The sequence below is a fragment of the Xenopus tropicalis genome, chromosome 2 (assembly GCF_000004195.4).
Source record: "Xenopus tropicalis strain Nigerian chromosome 2, UCB_Xtro_10.0, whole genome shotgun sequence".
Lineage (NCBI taxonomy): Eukaryota > Metazoa > Chordata > Amphibia > Anura > Pipidae > Xenopus > Xenopus tropicalis.
The window spans coordinates 32,566,316-32,585,495 of record NC_030678.2 but is presented as its reverse complement, the minus strand read 5'-3'; the positions used below and the strand labels follow the sequence as shown (position 1 = coordinate 32,585,495).

The following is a 19,180-nucleotide window of genomic DNA, read 5'->3' as shown; positions in this document are numbered from 1 at the left end:
CACAAGTAAGGTTTGAAGTCACTATCTGGGCTTTGGCAACTTGAGAGACCCACTAGTGATAACTTACTGCCAATATACAGACAGGCAGCCGTCTGCTGTACAACTGAACCCTATATTACGGCTTTAGAAACACTTATGGTTTGGCAAGGCCTTACTTGCTGAGTGAACTGTAGTGATTCTTCATTCAGACGTTACTGTATGATAAATCCAAGCCCAATTATTTGGGCTCGAAATCTGTATCTGGTGTTTTATTTCCTGTGCAAGCAGTATAGCAGCTCCCACATTCATATGAAAATAGGCACCTTGTGCTGAACAGGTCTAGTGAGTTTTAGTTTTCTAGAGGAAAAATAAACTGTTTAACAAAATATATTTGTCTGTTAAACTAAATGGACCAGCGCTGCAAACTGGATGAAATTGTTCATTTCATATCTGGGGGCCTGAAGTGGGCCTGGCCAGAAGAGCAATCAAGGTTTGGGGCAAATGTTTATTTGCTGTTCTGAATACTGGCACAGCAACGTCATTATACCTGGAGCTGGCACAATAACCTTGTTATGGACTGAGCTGGCACAGCTTGCCTTGTTATCAGCAAATATTTTGTTTCCCAAAAAGCCCAACATAAACCCCATTCTTACAGAACCTGAGTTGGGAACATTTAGAACAAGGGTATTTAACCTGTGATGCTTCAGCCGTTAAACTATACCTCCCTGCATTCACTGATATAGAGCTTGGAAACAGCAGCTTCCTGTGTACAGCATTAACATTTATATTCTGTTGCATTGTGGGGGTTATGGGAGCGCTCCAAGGCTAAATAAAATATCCAATCCAAGCTACAACATGTAGCAGAGAGGGGATTGATCAATGCAATTTAGTATCTGTGGCATGTTACAGAACAGCTATTGGTCTCAACTGACACTGAGTTGACACTTGGTTGGACTGACATTTACAAAATATGTCCAAGTAAGGTTGCATTTCATTTAAAGCTATGCAATAGAATAAGTGTCATTTGAGGCAGCAAGTGTAGTTTCATTTACGCTGTATTGTAACAAGATCCTCCATTGGGCGCAATCCTAGTTTGACCTGGCACTGATGTCAATAAAATAATCCAAATATGATAACATTTGATAAACCATTGGGTGGGATCTAACCATTCCTATAGAGGCAGTTAAAGGGGACCTATAGCCTATAGCCCTGAGTACTTTCCTCTCTGAGCAATAGAACAGATCACATAAGCATTAAGAGACGCTTCCTGCTGCAGGAAAAAGGGAATTAGCTGTTCTAGGCGGCTATTGCTCAGGCCTAACAGTAATCATTTATATTTTGGGCTATATATCCCCTTTATAAGGATTCACTGTCTGCCCCTTGCTGTTCTCTGTTCTTTGCAGGAAGGGAGCTGATTCGCTACACTGTTTCATGAGCCTGTGTGTGTGTGTGTGTGTATATATATATATATATATTAAAAAAACCATATATTCTATGTGTGAAATGAAGAGCAGCAATTACTGCATTTAAAAGAAAAGGTGCAATGCTCTATCTGCTTGTCACCCACTGCTCTACAGTAAGGATATCGACTCCAGACATCGTGTTTCAGGTTGTCTTAAACTGCTACTGTAAAGGAATATTGCATAATATTGTCACAGCCAAAAAATTCCTACCCATGATCTCTGCTGGGACGCGGCTGCCTAGTTGTAATTAGATACATATTACATAGTGGTAACATTTGTGCAAAAATCTGCAAAAAAGTGACATTGAAATGACAAACACGCCTAGTCTGTGTGTGGTGTTTATTATCCCATTGTGGGACTCTTGCACTCACTGATGAGAATTATTTCTCTGCGCTTTAGCGGCACATATGGGTGCATAAATGTACATATATAGAGCAATATTATTAATCTCAACATTTCTATAAGCAGAATGAATGTGGCTTGTACTATATATGATACATATTTCCTCCACTGTAAATTTTAAGGGAAAATGTCCAATGTAGTGGCTCCTGTACTCACCTTCCTTCCATATAAAAGTGCAGAAAAAGAGAATTAGCTTTTAAAGGAATAGTGTCATCATATAAATATGCCTTATAATTGCAAAATAAGTTGGCTTAATTAAAACTTGTGAGAGTATAGACTCCCCCAAGCTTTGATTAAGCCAACTTATTTTTCTTTTATATTAGAGATTTATATTTGATATAAATGTTAAATATGGTTTCTTTCTTGGGCCTCAGCTTGTCCCTTCTACTGTCAGCTAAATTACACAGTTCTTCCCAGGCAGCAGTGCAGTAAAGGGAAATTGTGAGACTGCTGTGGAACTGCTGTGATCCTGTATGTATAGCTAGAATCCCTGCCATAAAGCAAGACAGGACTGTTGTGTTTTTTATAGTAAAAGAGAGTCACATAAGTACCAAGGAAGCACAAAAAGGGACTCTCTCCAAAGTAAATCATTTCCAGAACTACTTAACATGATGAACACAATGTGTAATATTATATAAAGATGGTTTATTCTGATGAAAGTATCCCTTTAAGCTGTAGCTCTTCATACAGTAGCCTTTCCCTGTACCTAGACATCTGTAATTGTGCAAAGCAACGGAACAACAATTTCTGAAGCACTACTGCAATTAATATTTGAAGGTTAATACAACAGCTGTGCCAGGTTTGCTCTCATTCTAGTGTCCCATAGCAACCAGTCACCATATACTGGCCTGCTGAGTGGTTGCTATGGGTTACTAGAATAGGCACAAACTTCAGCAATTTTTTTAACTGTTATTATTCTAAGGATGAAGTGAGTAGTAAGGATTTGGCTCCACGTTCCACAACCTCCATAAATAATGCACAGCAAATCAGTGTAGACACTCTGCAGCCGGACCCGCATTAATCTGTGCAGCAATGCAAAAAGAAATTGCTAACTGGCAGCCTGCATAGATAGGCAGCTTTATAATTCCAATGCACAAACATCTGGATACATTATACTGCTGTATAAAGACACCATACAGCCATAAAAACCTACAAACCTTTGGGTATTGGCTAACAATAAAACTGTAACCCCCTCAGTCAATCTCCTGTGCCCTTTCATTGTTCATACGTGTGATTATACAGCAGCACTAACTTAAATAAGAAAAACGGAATAAGACCAGCAAGGAAAAAAAATAGAACTGTATGTGCTTCTAATACAGTGTCACTACTAGGTCCAAGAAACATGGCTTGGTGGTGGGGGCTTGCATACAAATGTGGTTTTAGTTTTGCTCAGTCCAGACTGCTCAGTCTCCCCTCCATCATGTAAAGCACTGGCCTCTCGTCGTGTGGATGCTGCAGATAAATGCTTTAGTGCTTTTAAACTTTTCTTCTGTCATTTTGTCCCTTTGGATAAAAGGTAGCCCCAAGCAAAGGCCCCTGGAGGCACATCTACAATGAAGCTGCTTTGGAGCAAGAGTATTAGTTGGGGATGTCCTTTTGGAGTCCCTGTAATGGCTCCTACCCCCCTGGAGAGCATGATCAGGGTGTACTTCTTAGGAGGGGAGGACAAGAGGTTTCTTCTAGTGCATTCTGAACCAGCTGGGCTGACCTTAGGCTTTTTTGCCTCAAGCTGTGCCATTGGAAAGTTCAAGCAGCAGGTTTTCTAGGTCGGAGATACGTTTCTCCTGGGACTCAACTGTGGCTCTCAAGCTCTTGATTTCTTCTACTAGATCCTCAAGGGAGACACGCTGTCAAAGGAGTAACACAGAATTTAGTGAATAGAACATGTATGTATTTAAAGCTACTTAAGTTACTTCTTTCGTTTTTATAACTATAAAGTGCCCTCTTTACTTTTACAGACCGAACCATGTAGGAATGTATAGCAAAACTGCAATGCTTATTCATGTGAACCTGGCAAGTTTAGGTTGAGATAATGCTACAGATCTACAGCAGGTTTGGGATCATATAGCCTGGCATGGACTATAAACCAGTTTCTATATTCTATACACCTCTAAATTAGACAGAGACAAGAGGGCCTCAGCACTCATTATCAATATATATAGGACATTATCACATTCTGTGCTTTCCGCTACAAAGAAATCCCTATGTAACCCAGAAAGCATGTAAGTTGCAGGTAAAACTCAGTCCATGTGCAAAATGTGTAATGAAGCAATAGGATTCTTAATGAATCAGATAAAAGTGAGTATAGGACTGGCCAGACCAGGGATGGCTGATGTAGTTGGTCAGGTTAAAGTATATTGTAATATATGGACAAACAATCCCTGTTTTGCTTAAAGGGGAAGGCATTTCTTGGTAGCTTAATGCACAGAATGCCTTAATGTCCTATATATTTTGATAATGGGTAAGTGCAGAGGAACTCTTGTCTCTAGATAAACCACTGCCCATTCTCTTTGTAAGGCCCCACAGAACAGAGCCAATTGTGTTTAGAGGCGCCATTAAACTAATTTTAATGCCCCATTAAACAAATATCTCTTTATTTTGTATGACAGAATATTTTATGAATAATAAAAGGAGGATGACACTGCTGGATTACACACACTGCAGACTTACAGAAAAGCCAGCATCGCAAGATGAGTAACTTCTTCGTGGTCCAGTTGGAGGCTTGTTATCTAGAATGTTTTTCTTGTTGACTTTCAACTCCCTGTTCTTTAAGGGGGTATAACCGTCCCTAAGAGATACAAGAATAGGATCTGCGTCTTGTCCTGAAAACCATTCCTCAGCCTCAAGTGCCGGTTCAGGTCCGGGTGTGTCTGGATACAAATCATCCTGGAAGAGGTCTGACTGTAGGAACGAGAGCACAAAACCATTAAAAGAGCAATAAGCATACAGAGGCACACAGCAAAGGGGAAGGGGTTGTAGAGATATATTTGCAGTAAAGCAATTAATATTAAGGGAGCACCACCATTAATCAACAAGCCATAGGAAGGTGTGCAGGGTCCAAGGTACAGAGACTTACTTGGTACAAAAGAAAAAGTATAACTACATATATTGCACCTTCCCTTCCGGAACATCTGAAATCCAGTTCCAAAATTAAAACTTAACTTTTATTGTAATACCAGACTAAAAATAAAAGAACTAAAAAAGTGCTTAACTAAACAAATATAAAAATATTAAAACTGACAGTTAAGGCAGAGCCAAATCGCTGACATTGCCTATAGAGGTGAGTATACATTATATGAAGAAACCACAACCGAGTGTGTAGTGAGGCTGATACTCCAACTCAGTTGGTCGCTATTACCCAGCCAAGTAAGGTGAGATGGTAGGGTGGTGTGGGGAGTGGGTATAAGGTGGTATATTAAGGGTAAGTGATAACAGGTGACTAGTCTGGCAGAGCACTCACTGGGGACCTCACACAGATTTAATGTAAAATCATATACTGGATCCTTAAGTGAGTTCTAATGCCAGGACTGTATTAGACACGGACATTTTCCCTGATTTTGTGATGAACATTTCAAACAGCAATGCTGCAAAAATCAGTTAGGTCTTTGCAAATATAATGTCATTGTGGCACAATTGCTAGTACCTGTACATTTGGCAAGGGGGGAGAGGAAAGCAAGCGCTGAGGCTGTAGGGAGAGGAGAGTTTGCAGTTATAAGACATGAGGGACATTCATCCTGTACCTTTCGTGGCACCGTCATGACAATCGGCTCACATTTCCTTTCATGTAGCTTGAAAAACCTGCAGAAATCAAACTGACTTTATTACCAAGTGTATAGCAAGGAAGGCATTGCTGATTATATCGGTCTCGTGAAACTGAGTTTGTCATTTCCGTACACTTATTGGCCCTGTGCAGAGGGAAACTTGAATTTGGAGATTTTTTTTTTTTAATGCCACTTTAAATTCATCCATTAAAAGTAAAACACTACTGTACACGTTTCACTGTCTGATTGATCTTTCATCTACGCACACAGTGCGTCTCTCAAGCAAATCTCCTTGATTTTACCCCAGCGGGCTCTGTTCTAAACCTCGCCCTAAAACAAAACAGGATCCACATTGAAAGCAATCTTTATTTGTAGACAATATAAGTTTGTATAAAGAAGTGTTAAACCCTGCTACTGGTCCACATGGTGCCTTCAGTGTATCAGAAAACCTTAATTCCCTTGTAAGATCTTGTGAGTTAAGCTGGCCATACACGCACCGATAATATCGTACGAAACCTCGTTTCGTCCGATATTCGGTGCGTGTATGGCAAGTCGGCGAGTCAACCGGTATCGCAGGAGGCTGCTGATATCGGTCGACTCGCCGATCGGCCAGGTCAAAAGATTTTCATCGGCGCCATAGAAGGCACCTGAGCAAAATCTGCCGTCAGGGCTGAATCGGCAGAAGGAGGTAGAAATCCTATTTTTTCTACCTCCTTATCTGCCGTTTCAGCCCTGAAGGTTAGTGGCGGGGCAGATCACCACGTGTGGGGCCACCTTAAGGCTGCGTTTCTGGCTGCTTCATCTGCTTTTTTTGTCATTGTGGCAGGAACTCACTGCACATCCACCTCTCCTTTGACAAAAGATTTTCTTATTACTTTTCCTAATTTCCCAATTGCATCTGCCACTGTAACCTTGGCATATTTCTCAAATCCTCTGTGTACAATTCCAAATAATACTATTGTTTATGTGCAAGTGGTCAGCAACTAGCTAAAAAGTAAGCAGAGGGTGTATAGTACTGTAGACAAATGGGGTAGTGCTTTGCAGTTTCATATTTGCACCATAACTAGGCTTGCTGAGGAAGGAATTTCCAAGCTCAACGAGTCCCTCTAGGGTCCTGTTATCTCCTTACTGAGGCCTACCAACATCCAGTCTAAGGGCTCTGGTACACGGGGAGATTAGTCGCCCGCGGCAAAACTCCCTGCTCGCGGGCGACTAATCTCCCCGAGTTGCCTTCCCCCTGCCATCCCACCGGCGAACATGTAAGTCGCCGGCAGGATGGCAGACGCGGCGGCGCAATTTGGCGCAAATCGCCGAAAAAGACTCGCGAGGCTTTTTCTGCGATTTCCCGAAATCGCCCCGCCGCGTCTGCCATCCCGCCGGCGACTTACATGTTCGCCGGTGGGATGGCAGGGGGAAGGCAACTCGGGGAGATTAGTCGCCCGCGAGCAGGGAGTTTTGCCGCGGGCGACTAATCTCCCCGTGTACCAGAGCCCTAAAGAGGCTAAACTTTGGGATCCCTTACTTTTTATAAAGGACTCATCTTCCATCATTACTCTGGCTCAATAACACATCAATAACACATCCCTGCTACAGGACATATGTTTCACTTATGCAGTAGGGTATAGTTAAGTGCTTTGCATTCCCTACAGGTGCTTTTTGGCCACAGAAAGTGACCGGCAAATAGTTTGTTGGTCACTTCCTGTAGCTGAGAATAAATAGTTTGAGCACAACTTTTTTAACTTGCTGTATGAGGCTCCTCACTTACCAAACTTGCAATTACTGTACATAGTGATGCCCCCCAGGCACTGGATACTGGGGTGTGGCGCTACACAACTAGACTCACATTACTGCATTTGTGCCTATTAAGGGAGTTCTCAGTGGCCTCATGCTGATGGAATGAGAGCAGTCCATAATAATAATGCTGGTATATATTCCAAAATCCATGCCTAATCCGTTTTCCTATATGTGTGGCCTGAGTTTGTGGAGCCATCGCACTGCAGTTTTGGTGCAATTCAAGGGAGTATAAGCTGTAAGGGTTATAACTCACCTGGCTATTTCACATTTACTGACATCCAAACCCCTCTTTGGCATGAATCCCATTCCTCTTTGAGGCTCCTTACTGCTGTAAGTGCTTAGGTAGTGAACAAACGGGGCCTCGGCTGTTATCTCAAAGTAACGTATACTGCTGTCACCCTGGAAAAAGCAGATTAGTTGTCAAAATGAGGAATAAATGAATATTCACAAACATTTAAAAGGTGCATTTTCAGATACAGAACTCTTTAGTAGCCTTTCTGTTACTGGTAATGATTAAGAAAACAACCAGCACAAAGTATGTTCTGGGAATATCTATTCAGTGGTGGCCGGAGGTGGGTCATCTGCTTGCTATCTAGGGGGTGGAAGGCCTAGAGATTTGCTGCCAATAAATAAATCATTTTTCCTGCTGGGTGGGCTATGGTATTGATTTACACTTAAGCACTATAGTCTGTAACTAACTTGGACAGTCTGACAGACTGCACTGGAGACTGAGGTGAAGCCACATCACCAGCAACCTGTGGGAGATGGCCTTCCTAGAATTCCAAGCTTTCTGGATAATGGGTTTCTGGATAACAGAGCCCATACCTGTACACTAATAAAAATCATTACTTCTGTTTATAATTTCAAATTTTATTTCTAAACCCATAAGCAGAGGAGCAGACTTACCTTTCCACAGAGGTAGACAACGTTGGAGTCAGAGTCATAGAAAGGAAGCAACACTCCATTACTTGTGTCCATTTCTTGCAAGGCAATGGGTTCATCAAAGTTACTCTATTTGCAGAATAATAAAAGATGATTTAGAGCAAAGCATCACTTCCAGAAATGACACACGGGTTATCGTTGCACAGAATACACCTGTGCAACATGGCTGAGCACCCTACATGCTACATCCATGCGATCTTCTAATTGAATGGTCCTGCCTTAATTCCCTGTCCAATTAAACCTCTCTCATTTGGCATTAAGGTTAGTGCAGGGAGTTGTCCAACTTGTTTCCCTCCATCTTTTGTAGGACAACTGTTGTTAATAACTTTTTTAGTCATACTGATAAGCTACTAGGTTGACTTTCAACACAGCTAAAAAGTATGTGTTGTTTTTTTGTTCATCTGGAACCCCTTTTAATAATTTCACCAGTTAAATTCTTATTGATTTTTTTGATATTAGAGAATGCTTCCTGGCTCTTTATATGAGCTCATGTTTCCCTAGGTCTCACTTGTGGATGGTATGAGGAGTTACTAATCTTTGAATAGGCAAATGCATCACATTGACTGCGCTGGCACCCACAGACATTACAGCAGCACTGCAACATGGGAAAAGCTAAACCCATTATTGCAAGGCAGCCAACAGCGCATGTTATAATAATGTTAACTGTAGAGGAAACCTTTTCACCATCAGTTCAATGACTAGGGATTGTGCTGAACATACATGTTGCCTATTGTTTTAATAAAGTGATGTATATTGTTTTTGTCATTTCTTGCATTAAACAATAAAATGTTCCTGTTCTGCGGTGTCACAGTTGAATAGTAAAATAAATTAATAAATAAACAGTCCATAGATAAGCCCTCTGTATAATGAACTGCTCCTCATAGCCTAATAAAGGTCCCAGCTGGGGAATAGACAGGTTTGCTAATAGAGTACTCATTTTCTACATTTGAACAAATAACCCTTTTTATAGGGGACAGAGAGGGGTGTTCAATTTTCCATTAAAGCTTTATAAAAGTAAAAACATAGGAAAATAACAATCTGTTAAAAGTTAAAGAATAGGCAGAAGACATTCCCAGCACACATTTATTTTGCTCATATTAAGCAAGGTTATATATATGAATATACTTCGTTTTGAAGGCTGAATTTATCTTGTTTATATAGTGTTTGCTATTTCTGTCTCAAAAGTAAATGTCCCCGTTCTGTTCTTTCATTTTATATGAGTGGATGATTCAAGAAAAACTAGGTTGTGTCATTGCTATGGCCTGAACTATTGGTTCCAGCAGAATAAGGGCAGAGTCTGTCTTCTGCAGCCAACAATGTCAGTCACAACTCCAGGGCAGTATTAGTACAAAGGGGCACGATGAAGTGAAAATCCACACCCTGGGTAATACCCTCCCTACCTGCTCCAACGTCTGCTCTAAGCAGTGCATTGTTCCTTTAGGTGGATGTGAAGTGGCATTCAGAAGAGTTCCACAGGGAGGAACAGCAATCAGAACACCCATTACCTGTACAGTAGGAATAGTGAGCACTGCTACTGAACAGATGAATTCAGGTGTTGAGGGAAACCAACTGATGGCTTCACACTACCAATGTGATCCATGAGTAGCCTTGTAGTGTGTGCTAAATTGAATTGCAAATCATTTTAAGCCCATATTTAATTGCAAAGAGTACAAAGAGAAATATATAAAATGCTGAAACTGAAAAATGTTATATTTAGTATAAGTAAATCTAGAGCAATCAGACTTGCTCGGCAAGTCCAGTTTTACGTATTCTAGATATACCATGATTTGTTATATGAGAAATGTAATTGCTTTCTGATAAATCTGCTTATTTTTAATGTGATGCCATGTGGAGCATGTTTCCCACTGTGTTGTATCTCCTTTTCTTTTAACACTCTGCAACCAACAAGGATGTTAGCTGCTCAACATTTCAAGGGTTGTTCAGGGTCATGCTGCTGTAATACATGCTGAAAAATGTTATCACTATATATCAATTCAGCATTGATGGTGCCTTCCCAGATGTGCAAGCTCCCCATGCCATGTGTGCTAATGCACCCCCATACCATAATGGATGCTGGCTTTTACATTGTGCACTTTATTGCAAAGTGATGTGGTATCCATGATTTCCAAAAGAGAATGTCAACTTTTGATTGGTCAGACCACAGGACAGTTTTCCACTTTGCTTCAGTCCAACTTAAGGTCTTAATTCCCTCTCAAGGCAACCGCGTATGCCATCCCACCAGCGATTATTCGCCGGTGGGATGGTATTTCGGGGAGATAAGTCGCCCGCGACAAGGGAGATTTGTCGCGGGCAACTAGTCTCCCTGTCTGCCACAGCCCTAAATGAGCTTCACCCAATGAAGGTGGTGGGGTTCTGGATCACATTTATATATGGTTTCTTGCATTGCAGAGTTTTATTTTCCATTTGTAGATGCTGCGACAACTGTGCCTAGTGGTTTGGGAAGTATTCCTGAGCCCATGCAGTCATTTCCAGAATCGTGTACTTTTTTAAAAATGCAGTACTGCCAAAGGGCCTGATGATCACGGCCATCCATACTGGCTTTTGGCCTTGTCCCTTGCGTATAGAGATTTCTCTGGATTTGCTAACTCTTTTCATGACATTATGTACTGTAGGTCCCCAAATTCTTTGCAATTTTACATTTAGGAACGTTATTCTTAAACCACTGCAATATTTGCCTGGGCAGTGTTTCACAGAGTGGGGTACCCCTCCCCATCTTTACTTCTGAGAGGCCCAGCCTCTCTGGGATCTGCTCTTTTTATACCCAATCGTGTTACTGATTAATGTTACTGTTGCCAGTGGTTGTGATGTTCCAACAGGTATCTTTATTTTTTGCATTGCACAACGTTTCCAGGCTTCTGTTGCCCCGTCTTAACTTATTTGAAGCATGCAACAAATTTCTCAATTTCAACATTTGAAATGTTATGCTTGCAGTCAAATATAGGATTTAAAAGATTTGCAAATCATCCCATTCTTTTTTTATTTATATTTTATAAAGTGTCCCAACTTTTTTGGAAACAGGCTTACAAGGAAAACTATCTTGTACTGTTTATTTAAGGCAAAAGCAAAATACTTTCCCTTTAAAAATGAAACCATTGAAAAAAAATGTTTTTGTATAAATACAGTGTCTAACATAAAAGGCTGTCAGGCGTAGAGCTATCTTGGTAGATAGACTTTGTTTAAAAGGAGTGAACTGGGGCACAGCTATCATCTCAGCAATTCTTGTTCCAGTGCCAGCCTGAGTCACCACATTCCGATTTCCTTACAGAGATGCATATTTCAGTGCGGCTGCAGCGATGGACTAAGATTACCAGTGGCCAGGGCAATCCAGGCAACTTGGACATTCTCATGCCCCTCACAAAATGTAATAATAGATCATCAAAGTAAACAACTAAGTATGTTAAAGCGCCAGTGTATTTATAAAGGTCATTTAAACACTGTATTCATGAAATGCCACAATCTTTTAACAATCCTAAGCTTTTAATTTTAAAATTGTCAGTTTGTCCTATTCCTTATTTACCAACCCCTCTCTGTTCCTTTTCTTTAGGTGCAGACTTCTTAATTCCCATCATGCGCTGCTCTTATTAGTCCAGGTACACACCATGCTGTAACACTGCATCCAAGAACTGGGAATGTGTGATTATTGTCACAGTATTCACTGTAGGCACAATGGCCATTCTCATCCTTCCAGACATTCACAATAGGTCTAGTAACTCATAGCAACCAAGGGGACCAAAAAATGCTTCCAGCCAATTGGTTGCTATGACCTGGTGCATATGCTATTTGTATGAACATTATGTTACTAAGCATGATTGCTCTTTTGAAGGTAGCAGTCCTAACTGGTATTAGTACAGGAGATAAGAGAAAGAGGAGGAGATCTGGGCTGTAAATTGATTCAGACAGAACAGGAATTTATTTTTAAATTCATACTTTTGGGCTAAATGATTGCGTAGACTTGGCCCCTTTTTAAAGTGAGAACATTAATTGTTAGCCTTCCAACTGTTTTTTGTAAATAGATTTTTAAATTAGGACCTAATGTTCCCTTATAGTGTAGAGTTGTAATATAATCTGCTTTATTGTGGTAAGGAATAGGTTAATGGATTGAGTAGGAATGCTCCAATTTGGTGTAATGACAGGGGTTAAAATAGAATTGAGGGCAGTATTTGGGTTTTTCCAAATTAATTTAGTTTTAAATAACTGCCTGAGGAAGCCCTTGTTAGGGAGAAACATGTTGCACTGAAGGTTTTGCATGATTAGTTTTTAAGCAACATTGCACTCGAGCAGAGTTTGTACACCAACATCAGACTGAGTGGAACGCAAAGGGAGGAGCTGAAACGCACCACCTTAAGGTGGCCATACACATAGCAATTTTGATCGTTCATACAACCATTGGTCTGAATCGTCAGATATGGAGGTAGCAACAATAGAAATTCTACCTCCTTCTCATGATTCAGCCCTGAATGTAGATTTTTCTCAAAATCTTTTAACCTGGCTGATTGATGAGTCGACGATATCTGCAGCCTTTTGCAATATCAGTTGCCTTGTCGAGCCACCATACATGCACCGAGTCTCATACAAAACAAGGTTCCATAAGATATTATTGGTGTGTGTATGGCCGGCTTTAGTGTGGGGAGAGGTGAGCCTACCAATTACCGTATTTTTCGCCGTATAAGACGCACTTTTTCTTCCCCAAAACTGGGGGGGAAAAGTTGGTGCGTCTTATACGACGAATACTCACCCCAGTACCGCAAAGTCATCGCCGGAGGCTCCTTCTCTCTTATGCGGCAGCGTCAGGCCTTTTTATAAGGTTGCGCCCGTGCGTATGACGTCACACGTCAGCGACGAGGCGCAATCTTATAGAAGTGCCAGTTGCAGCGGCATAAGAGAGAAGGAGCCTCCGCCGATGACTTGGTCTGTTGGGGGTACTTTCTATGGGGGCAATTGGGGGCACTGTGTGTGGGGGCTACTGTCTATGGGGGTTATTGGGGGCACTGTGTATGGGGGCAATTGGGGCACTGTGTATGGGGGCAATTGGGGCACTGTGTATGGGGGATACTGTCTATGGGGCAATTGGGGCACTGTGTATGGGGGCACTGTTTATGGGGGCAATTGGGGTACTGTGTATGGGGGCACTGTTTATGGGGGCAATTGGGGTACTGTGTATGGGGGCACTTTCTATTGGGGCACTGTGTGGGGGCTACTGTCTATGGGGCTATTGGGGCACTGAGTATGGGGGCACTTTCGTAATATTTGGGGGGATATTACCCCCCCGTGGACGTCCGTACCATGCGTCCTCCTCCCCTTGCAGTGCCGATCGGCGCGCACTGACACTGCTGACATTGGTGCGCGCACCTCTAGTCATGCAAAGCACACAGCAGGATGGCAAGTACTTGATAATTAGTATATTATATAGTTCAGAATCTTTTTTTTCTAGATTTTTCTCCTTTAAAATTGGGTGCGTCTTATATTCCGGAGCGTCTTATACAGCAAAAAATACGGTATACTATCATTCTTATGAACTTTATGTTGGGAAGTTTGCTTTTCACTTATCCATATGGGCTCTGTGGGGCTGTGTTTTCTAAGTAGTGACCATATATGAAATGTAATGCTTTTTAAAGTGCATGACTAAAATATTATTACTGTCAGTTAGTAATGAATTGCATCTATTTGGCTGGCCAGTTGTGTTATTCTTGAATTTTAATATTGTGATTCCAATAAATTATTGAGAATCCAGCACAATTTGTTCAACCACCTTAAATGACAGCAGGCAAGCTAGCCTGTTTGGAGTGCTACTTTAACATGGCTGCCAGGTTACAAAGTGGCTTTCCTTAACCAGGCTTTTTTTTTAAATTTCATTTCTTGTGCTATAGCAAAATGAAATATTTGGGCTTATGGCACCTTTGAGAACTTACTGCCCAGCAGTCCTTGTTTGTTGGGTTTGTTGTTTGATGGGTCCTGTAGGCACCACAAGTCTCATTACCTATGACCGGCAGTAATTTGAAACTATATCTATCTAAAAGCCCACACGAATCCTGTATTTATAACTTTATTGATGGCTCCCTAAAATAAACATATTTGTGTTTTATTAATCAGTCTCTCTCTTATTTCTCTGTATATCTCGGTGGATGAGAAAGATTCTGGAAAATTCCAGAATACAGCACCAATAGCTTTTATTATGATCATTGTTCTTATGTTCCTTTTCCAGATTTTAGGTAGAGCGGCTAATGGGCCGATGATGAGAGAGTCCTAGTGCTTTAAACTAAATAATGTCAGTGTCACCTTCACATTTATGTTGAGTTAAATTAGCTTTGTACTATGTAATAGCTCTATTCCAGACTATGGCTGTACTCATAGTTGAACTGTTATTGATTTATCATTATTGTGGCAGAAAATATATATGTATATTCTAGGACTGGCATCCGGAGGAGTAATAACAATAAAGAAAGAAGTTCTTTTTAGATAACAAACTGAACCTCCATTTATGACCTTATTGTCATTGAAGGACTTGGCCATGTGATTCGGAAACTGTGACAATAATATACCAATTCCCTGGACTTAGCATGTCTGCCATTACCGGATCCCACAAGCCCAGCTCTCTCTGACTCATCCGTGTAAAGCCGGTGGTAAAGATATTTCCATCTCTGGTAAAGATGGCTCTCATAGGTCTCATCCCCTCGTGTGGGGCAAGTCTCTCCTGTGAGGGTGGTGGGAGGGGGACGGAAAACAAAGTAGTCATAACATCATTAGAAACACAAAAGCTTACTGTCCTGGCAGAACACACAGGACAGTATGTAACTGGCTTCAAAGTCTTTGCAGCTATATTTACCAAGGTGACCCTGGTTGGGGGATTTCGGAAGGCTTGATCATTAGCATACTAACTATTAGATGTTTTGCCAATGCAGAGATGGACATTGGCTGTCTTGCCAACCTTTATCTCAAGTCTTGTTTCAACACTACAAATAGGACCTGTTTGGAAACATTTTCTAATTCATCGATTCCACTAAGGGGGCCCCATTGATTTTCTTTTATTTAGTTGTTCATCTGTTGGTGGCAGAATAACAGACTGCTCTAAATACAGAACTGTGCCTAACCCAGGAAGGAATTTGGAGATGTACTTTTAGTGTCCCTTGTCAAGTAAACAAAGTACAGATTTGTAGGACAGAAGGGGGGAATTGGATGATGTGTGACAGAGAAATATCAAATGTAACGTACTTGCAGGACTACATCATCAAGAACAGATAATATGTTACTTTGACATAAGCATGGATACTATTTTGATTCAGACTAGTTTCTCCTTCAAGGCTGGAGCAAGTAGACATGTGCTTAATAATACACAGTCTATACAACATACTAAATAAGAGTTGTATTAAGTAAAGAAGTGGACCTTATGAAAAATGATGCATTTATTTCAGAGCACTTGGAACGGCACAAGGCTCTGTATGCCAGTAATACAATTATATACAAGGTTAGGGAAGCATAATTGCAGCCAGTTGCAAAAACTAGGACTTGATGAGCCTGGATGACTTGCTTATTTCATTATTCTATTTACTTGTTATCCTTGACTGATCCCCCTAGAGATGATTTCAGGCTAAATCCAAGATGAAAATGAATGATATGTTTGTCTAAGTGCCTTGCTCGGCTCATGACTGTTACCATGATTGGTTCATAACGCATCGTCCAGTAAGTGGACAAGTTTTTTGTTGCCAGGTCAAAGGAGAGCTCAATAAACCCGTCTCAGACATTTAGAGACAAAAATAAATAATAATGAACATTACATTTCGCCTAAGGGGGAAGTCTATTTCCTGGTAACTGGGCAGTCACATCCTTCTAATCTCTAGATTCTGTCTCCCATTTGAGCAGCACTTCGTAACTGACTTGAGTCCACCTTTAAATTAATCTCACATTGCCCATAACTTTCTCACAAATATATCAAATCTTTTTTCAAAACAAACTCTCCAGAAACTGGTTATTGCTAGCATATAAATCATAAAAATGTTTTCAACAACTCTTCCGAACCACCCATCCTAGAGGTGTTTCTTTGGCTATAATGCCCTGCAAACCTCGGGAAGCCAGTACAAGTTTAAACATAGAGAAAGAGAAGTAAATAATCATGCAGAACACCTTCTCATACCGGATCCCACAGGGCCAGCTGCCGCTCACTCATCTTGCTGAAGCCGGTGGTGAATATTTTGCCGTCAGCCAAAAAGATGGATTTGATCGGTCGGGCCCCTTCATGTGCCCCACTTTTCTCCTAGTTTTTTTGGTTAGCAGGTTAATGTAACCACAGCAAATGAAAACACAAACATGCACACATGTTAAGTTATCACACCAAAGATAAATTCTACTATTAGAATTCATACTATTAGAATCAAGGTTTAATAGATACAGTCATTTCAGGTTATTGTAGGCCAATTCTATACTCACTGGGGCAATTAAGGAGGCAATAATGGTTTCATTAACATGTTTACTTTACTCAGTAGAGCCTTCCTCCTACTGGCATACACCAGCTAACCAACTGCTGTATAGCCCTTTCTAATGTAAACAGTTCAATTTAGAGGTTGGATAGGGCCACATTAAAAATAATTAGAAACAGAAATAGTAAAATTGTGTTTTTCACAGCAATTCTGCTTAAGAAAATCTCTTATGGCCCTTAATTAGTAGAATAAAAGAATATATATAATTAAGGTATAATTACTGTATCATGATATTATTTATTTACACATGGGTATGGCCAAACTCCAATAAACATGTAACTAAAGTGAGAGGGTGATGGGGACATTTTTGGCCTCTGGTACCACAGGGAGGCATCAGCTGCTGTCTGCAATCTGATTGGTTTTGACATCTGTTGCTTAGAACAGTAAATTTAAGTTGCCATTAAAAAAATCTCAAATATTATACAGTATATACATATATGTTATATGTATTCCATAACTACTACTCCACTAAAATGTGTCTTGCCTACAGTAACAAAAACAAGGATAGAGATGTATGTTACTAATGTTCAGCAAAGACTAAATAGCTATAAGTTACAAATGCCAAGATGGGATCGGTATGGCATAGTAAGGTACAAATGCCAAGATGGGATCAGTATGGCATAGTAAGGTACAAATGCCAGGATGGGATCAGTATGGCATAGTAAGGTACAAATGCCAAGATGGGATCAGTATGGCATAATAAGGTACAAATGCCAGGATGGGATCAGTATGGCATAGTAAGGTACAAATGCCAAGATGAGATCAGTATGGCATAGTAAGGTACAAATGCCAAGATGAGATCAGTATGGCATAGTAAGGTACAAATGCCAAGATGGGATCAGTATGGCATAGTAAGGTACAAATGCCAAGATGGGATCAGTATGGCATAGTAAGGTACAAATGCCAAGATGAGATCAGTATGGCATAGTAAGGTACAAATGCCAAGATGGGATCAGTATGGCATAATAAGGTACAAATGCCAAGATGGGATCAGTATGGCATAGTAAGGTACAAATGCCAAGATGGGATCAGTATGGCATAGTAAGGTACAAATGCCAGGATGGGATCAGTATGGCATAGTAAGGTACAAATGCCAAGATGGGATCAGTATGGCATAGTAAGGTACAAATGCCAAGATGGGATCAGTATGGCATAATAAGGTACAAATGCCAAGATGGGATCAGTATGGCATAATAAGGTACAAATGCCAAGATGAGATCAGTATGGCATAGTAAGGTACAAATGCCAGGATGGGATCAGTATGGCATAGTAAGGTACATATATGGGATTAGTATGACATAGTGGTGGTTGCAGGTCCACACTGGTAGTCTAAAAATCTCTGCCAAATGCCACAGAAGCTGCTGTAAGCTGCCATATAGCCTTATGAGGCTTTTTGGGCCTTTCTATACTTAAAATTTTAGGGCCTACTATCTCAGTGCAGACATTGTTGGTTGACAAATGAGTTAAAGCACTGGCAATTCCCCAGTCATGCTAAAAGCACAAAGGGAAATACTGTGCATGCCACTGACATTTCTCATGCATCACAATAAGGTGACAATAAGGGTGAAGACACACAGAGCTACTAGTAGCAGCTACTTGTCACAGCTACTAACATAGACAATGCTGATCATTTACTGATAATTGTCTCTATGTGTGTTTTAGCAGAGGCAGTTCTCAGTATTGTCTATGGCAGGGTATTTTCTGGCTTTTAGTAGGCATGACAAGTAGCTGCTACTAAGTAGCTCTGTGTGTCTTCACCCTGAGACCAAACACATGCAGGGCTAATGACAGAGCAAAACTAGGGACAGTAATGTGAACACTTACAGCTACAATTTCTTGCTTTCGGGGATCAATGACCCGAACCTTCTTGTCCTTGCATGTCGTTGTGATGAGGCTGCCATTGTAATTCCAACAGATGCTGTAGATGAGATCGCTGTGTAGTTCGTCCAAGTTAATGAGAGCCTCACCTGTCCCCACATTCCAGATGATGATCGCATTGTCACCACCTAGCAGAGGGAAGAGAAGCAAAGAAAGAACATGCATACAGTCCACAGTCATGCTAAATGTTTTACAGGGACACAAGAGAACTGGGGCATCTACTGTTATGTGTGCTCTGTGTGTTATTTGTAATTGCTTAACATTTAAGAAGCTTGGTATTCCCTTAATTAAAGTCCAAATCGTGCATAGAGCATGAGAGGGGAAATAATTTAGGCTAACTCTGCTTCTCAGTGATTCTTCTAAGTGTTTTACACACAAATGTAAAACTACATTTTCCTCTATTGTTTCTTAAAGGACATGTAAAGTTTCACTGGGGGTTGCTAAATACTGGGCACCCCCAGCGAAATAG

The 19,180-nt window shown here is 40.8% G+C and overlaps 1 protein-coding gene across 2 annotated transcripts in view; it reads right to left on the bottom strand.

Annotated features, from left to right (window-relative positions):
- Positions 1 to 1,767: 1,767 nt before the first annotated feature.
- Positions 1,768 to 19,180, bottom strand: part of coro6 (coronin 6) — a 61,302-nt gene continuing 43,889 nt past the window's right edge. Inside the window, exons 5-11 of one of the 2 annotated variants that reach the window (XM_012953573.3) lie at positions 18,658 to 18,839; positions 16,491 to 16,610; positions 8,306 to 8,410; positions 7,653 to 7,798; positions 5,585 to 5,642; positions 4,515 to 4,745; positions 1,768 to 3,691 (exon numbers count right to left, since the gene is read on the bottom strand). In XM_012953573.3, the coding sequence (XP_012809027.1) occupies positions 3,569 to 3,691; positions 4,515 to 4,745; positions 5,585 to 5,642; positions 7,653 to 7,798; positions 8,306 to 8,410; positions 16,491 to 16,610; positions 18,658 to 18,839 (965 nt within the window). In that variant the 3' untranslated portion in view covers positions 1,768 to 3,568. 2 annotated transcript variants of the gene reach the window in all.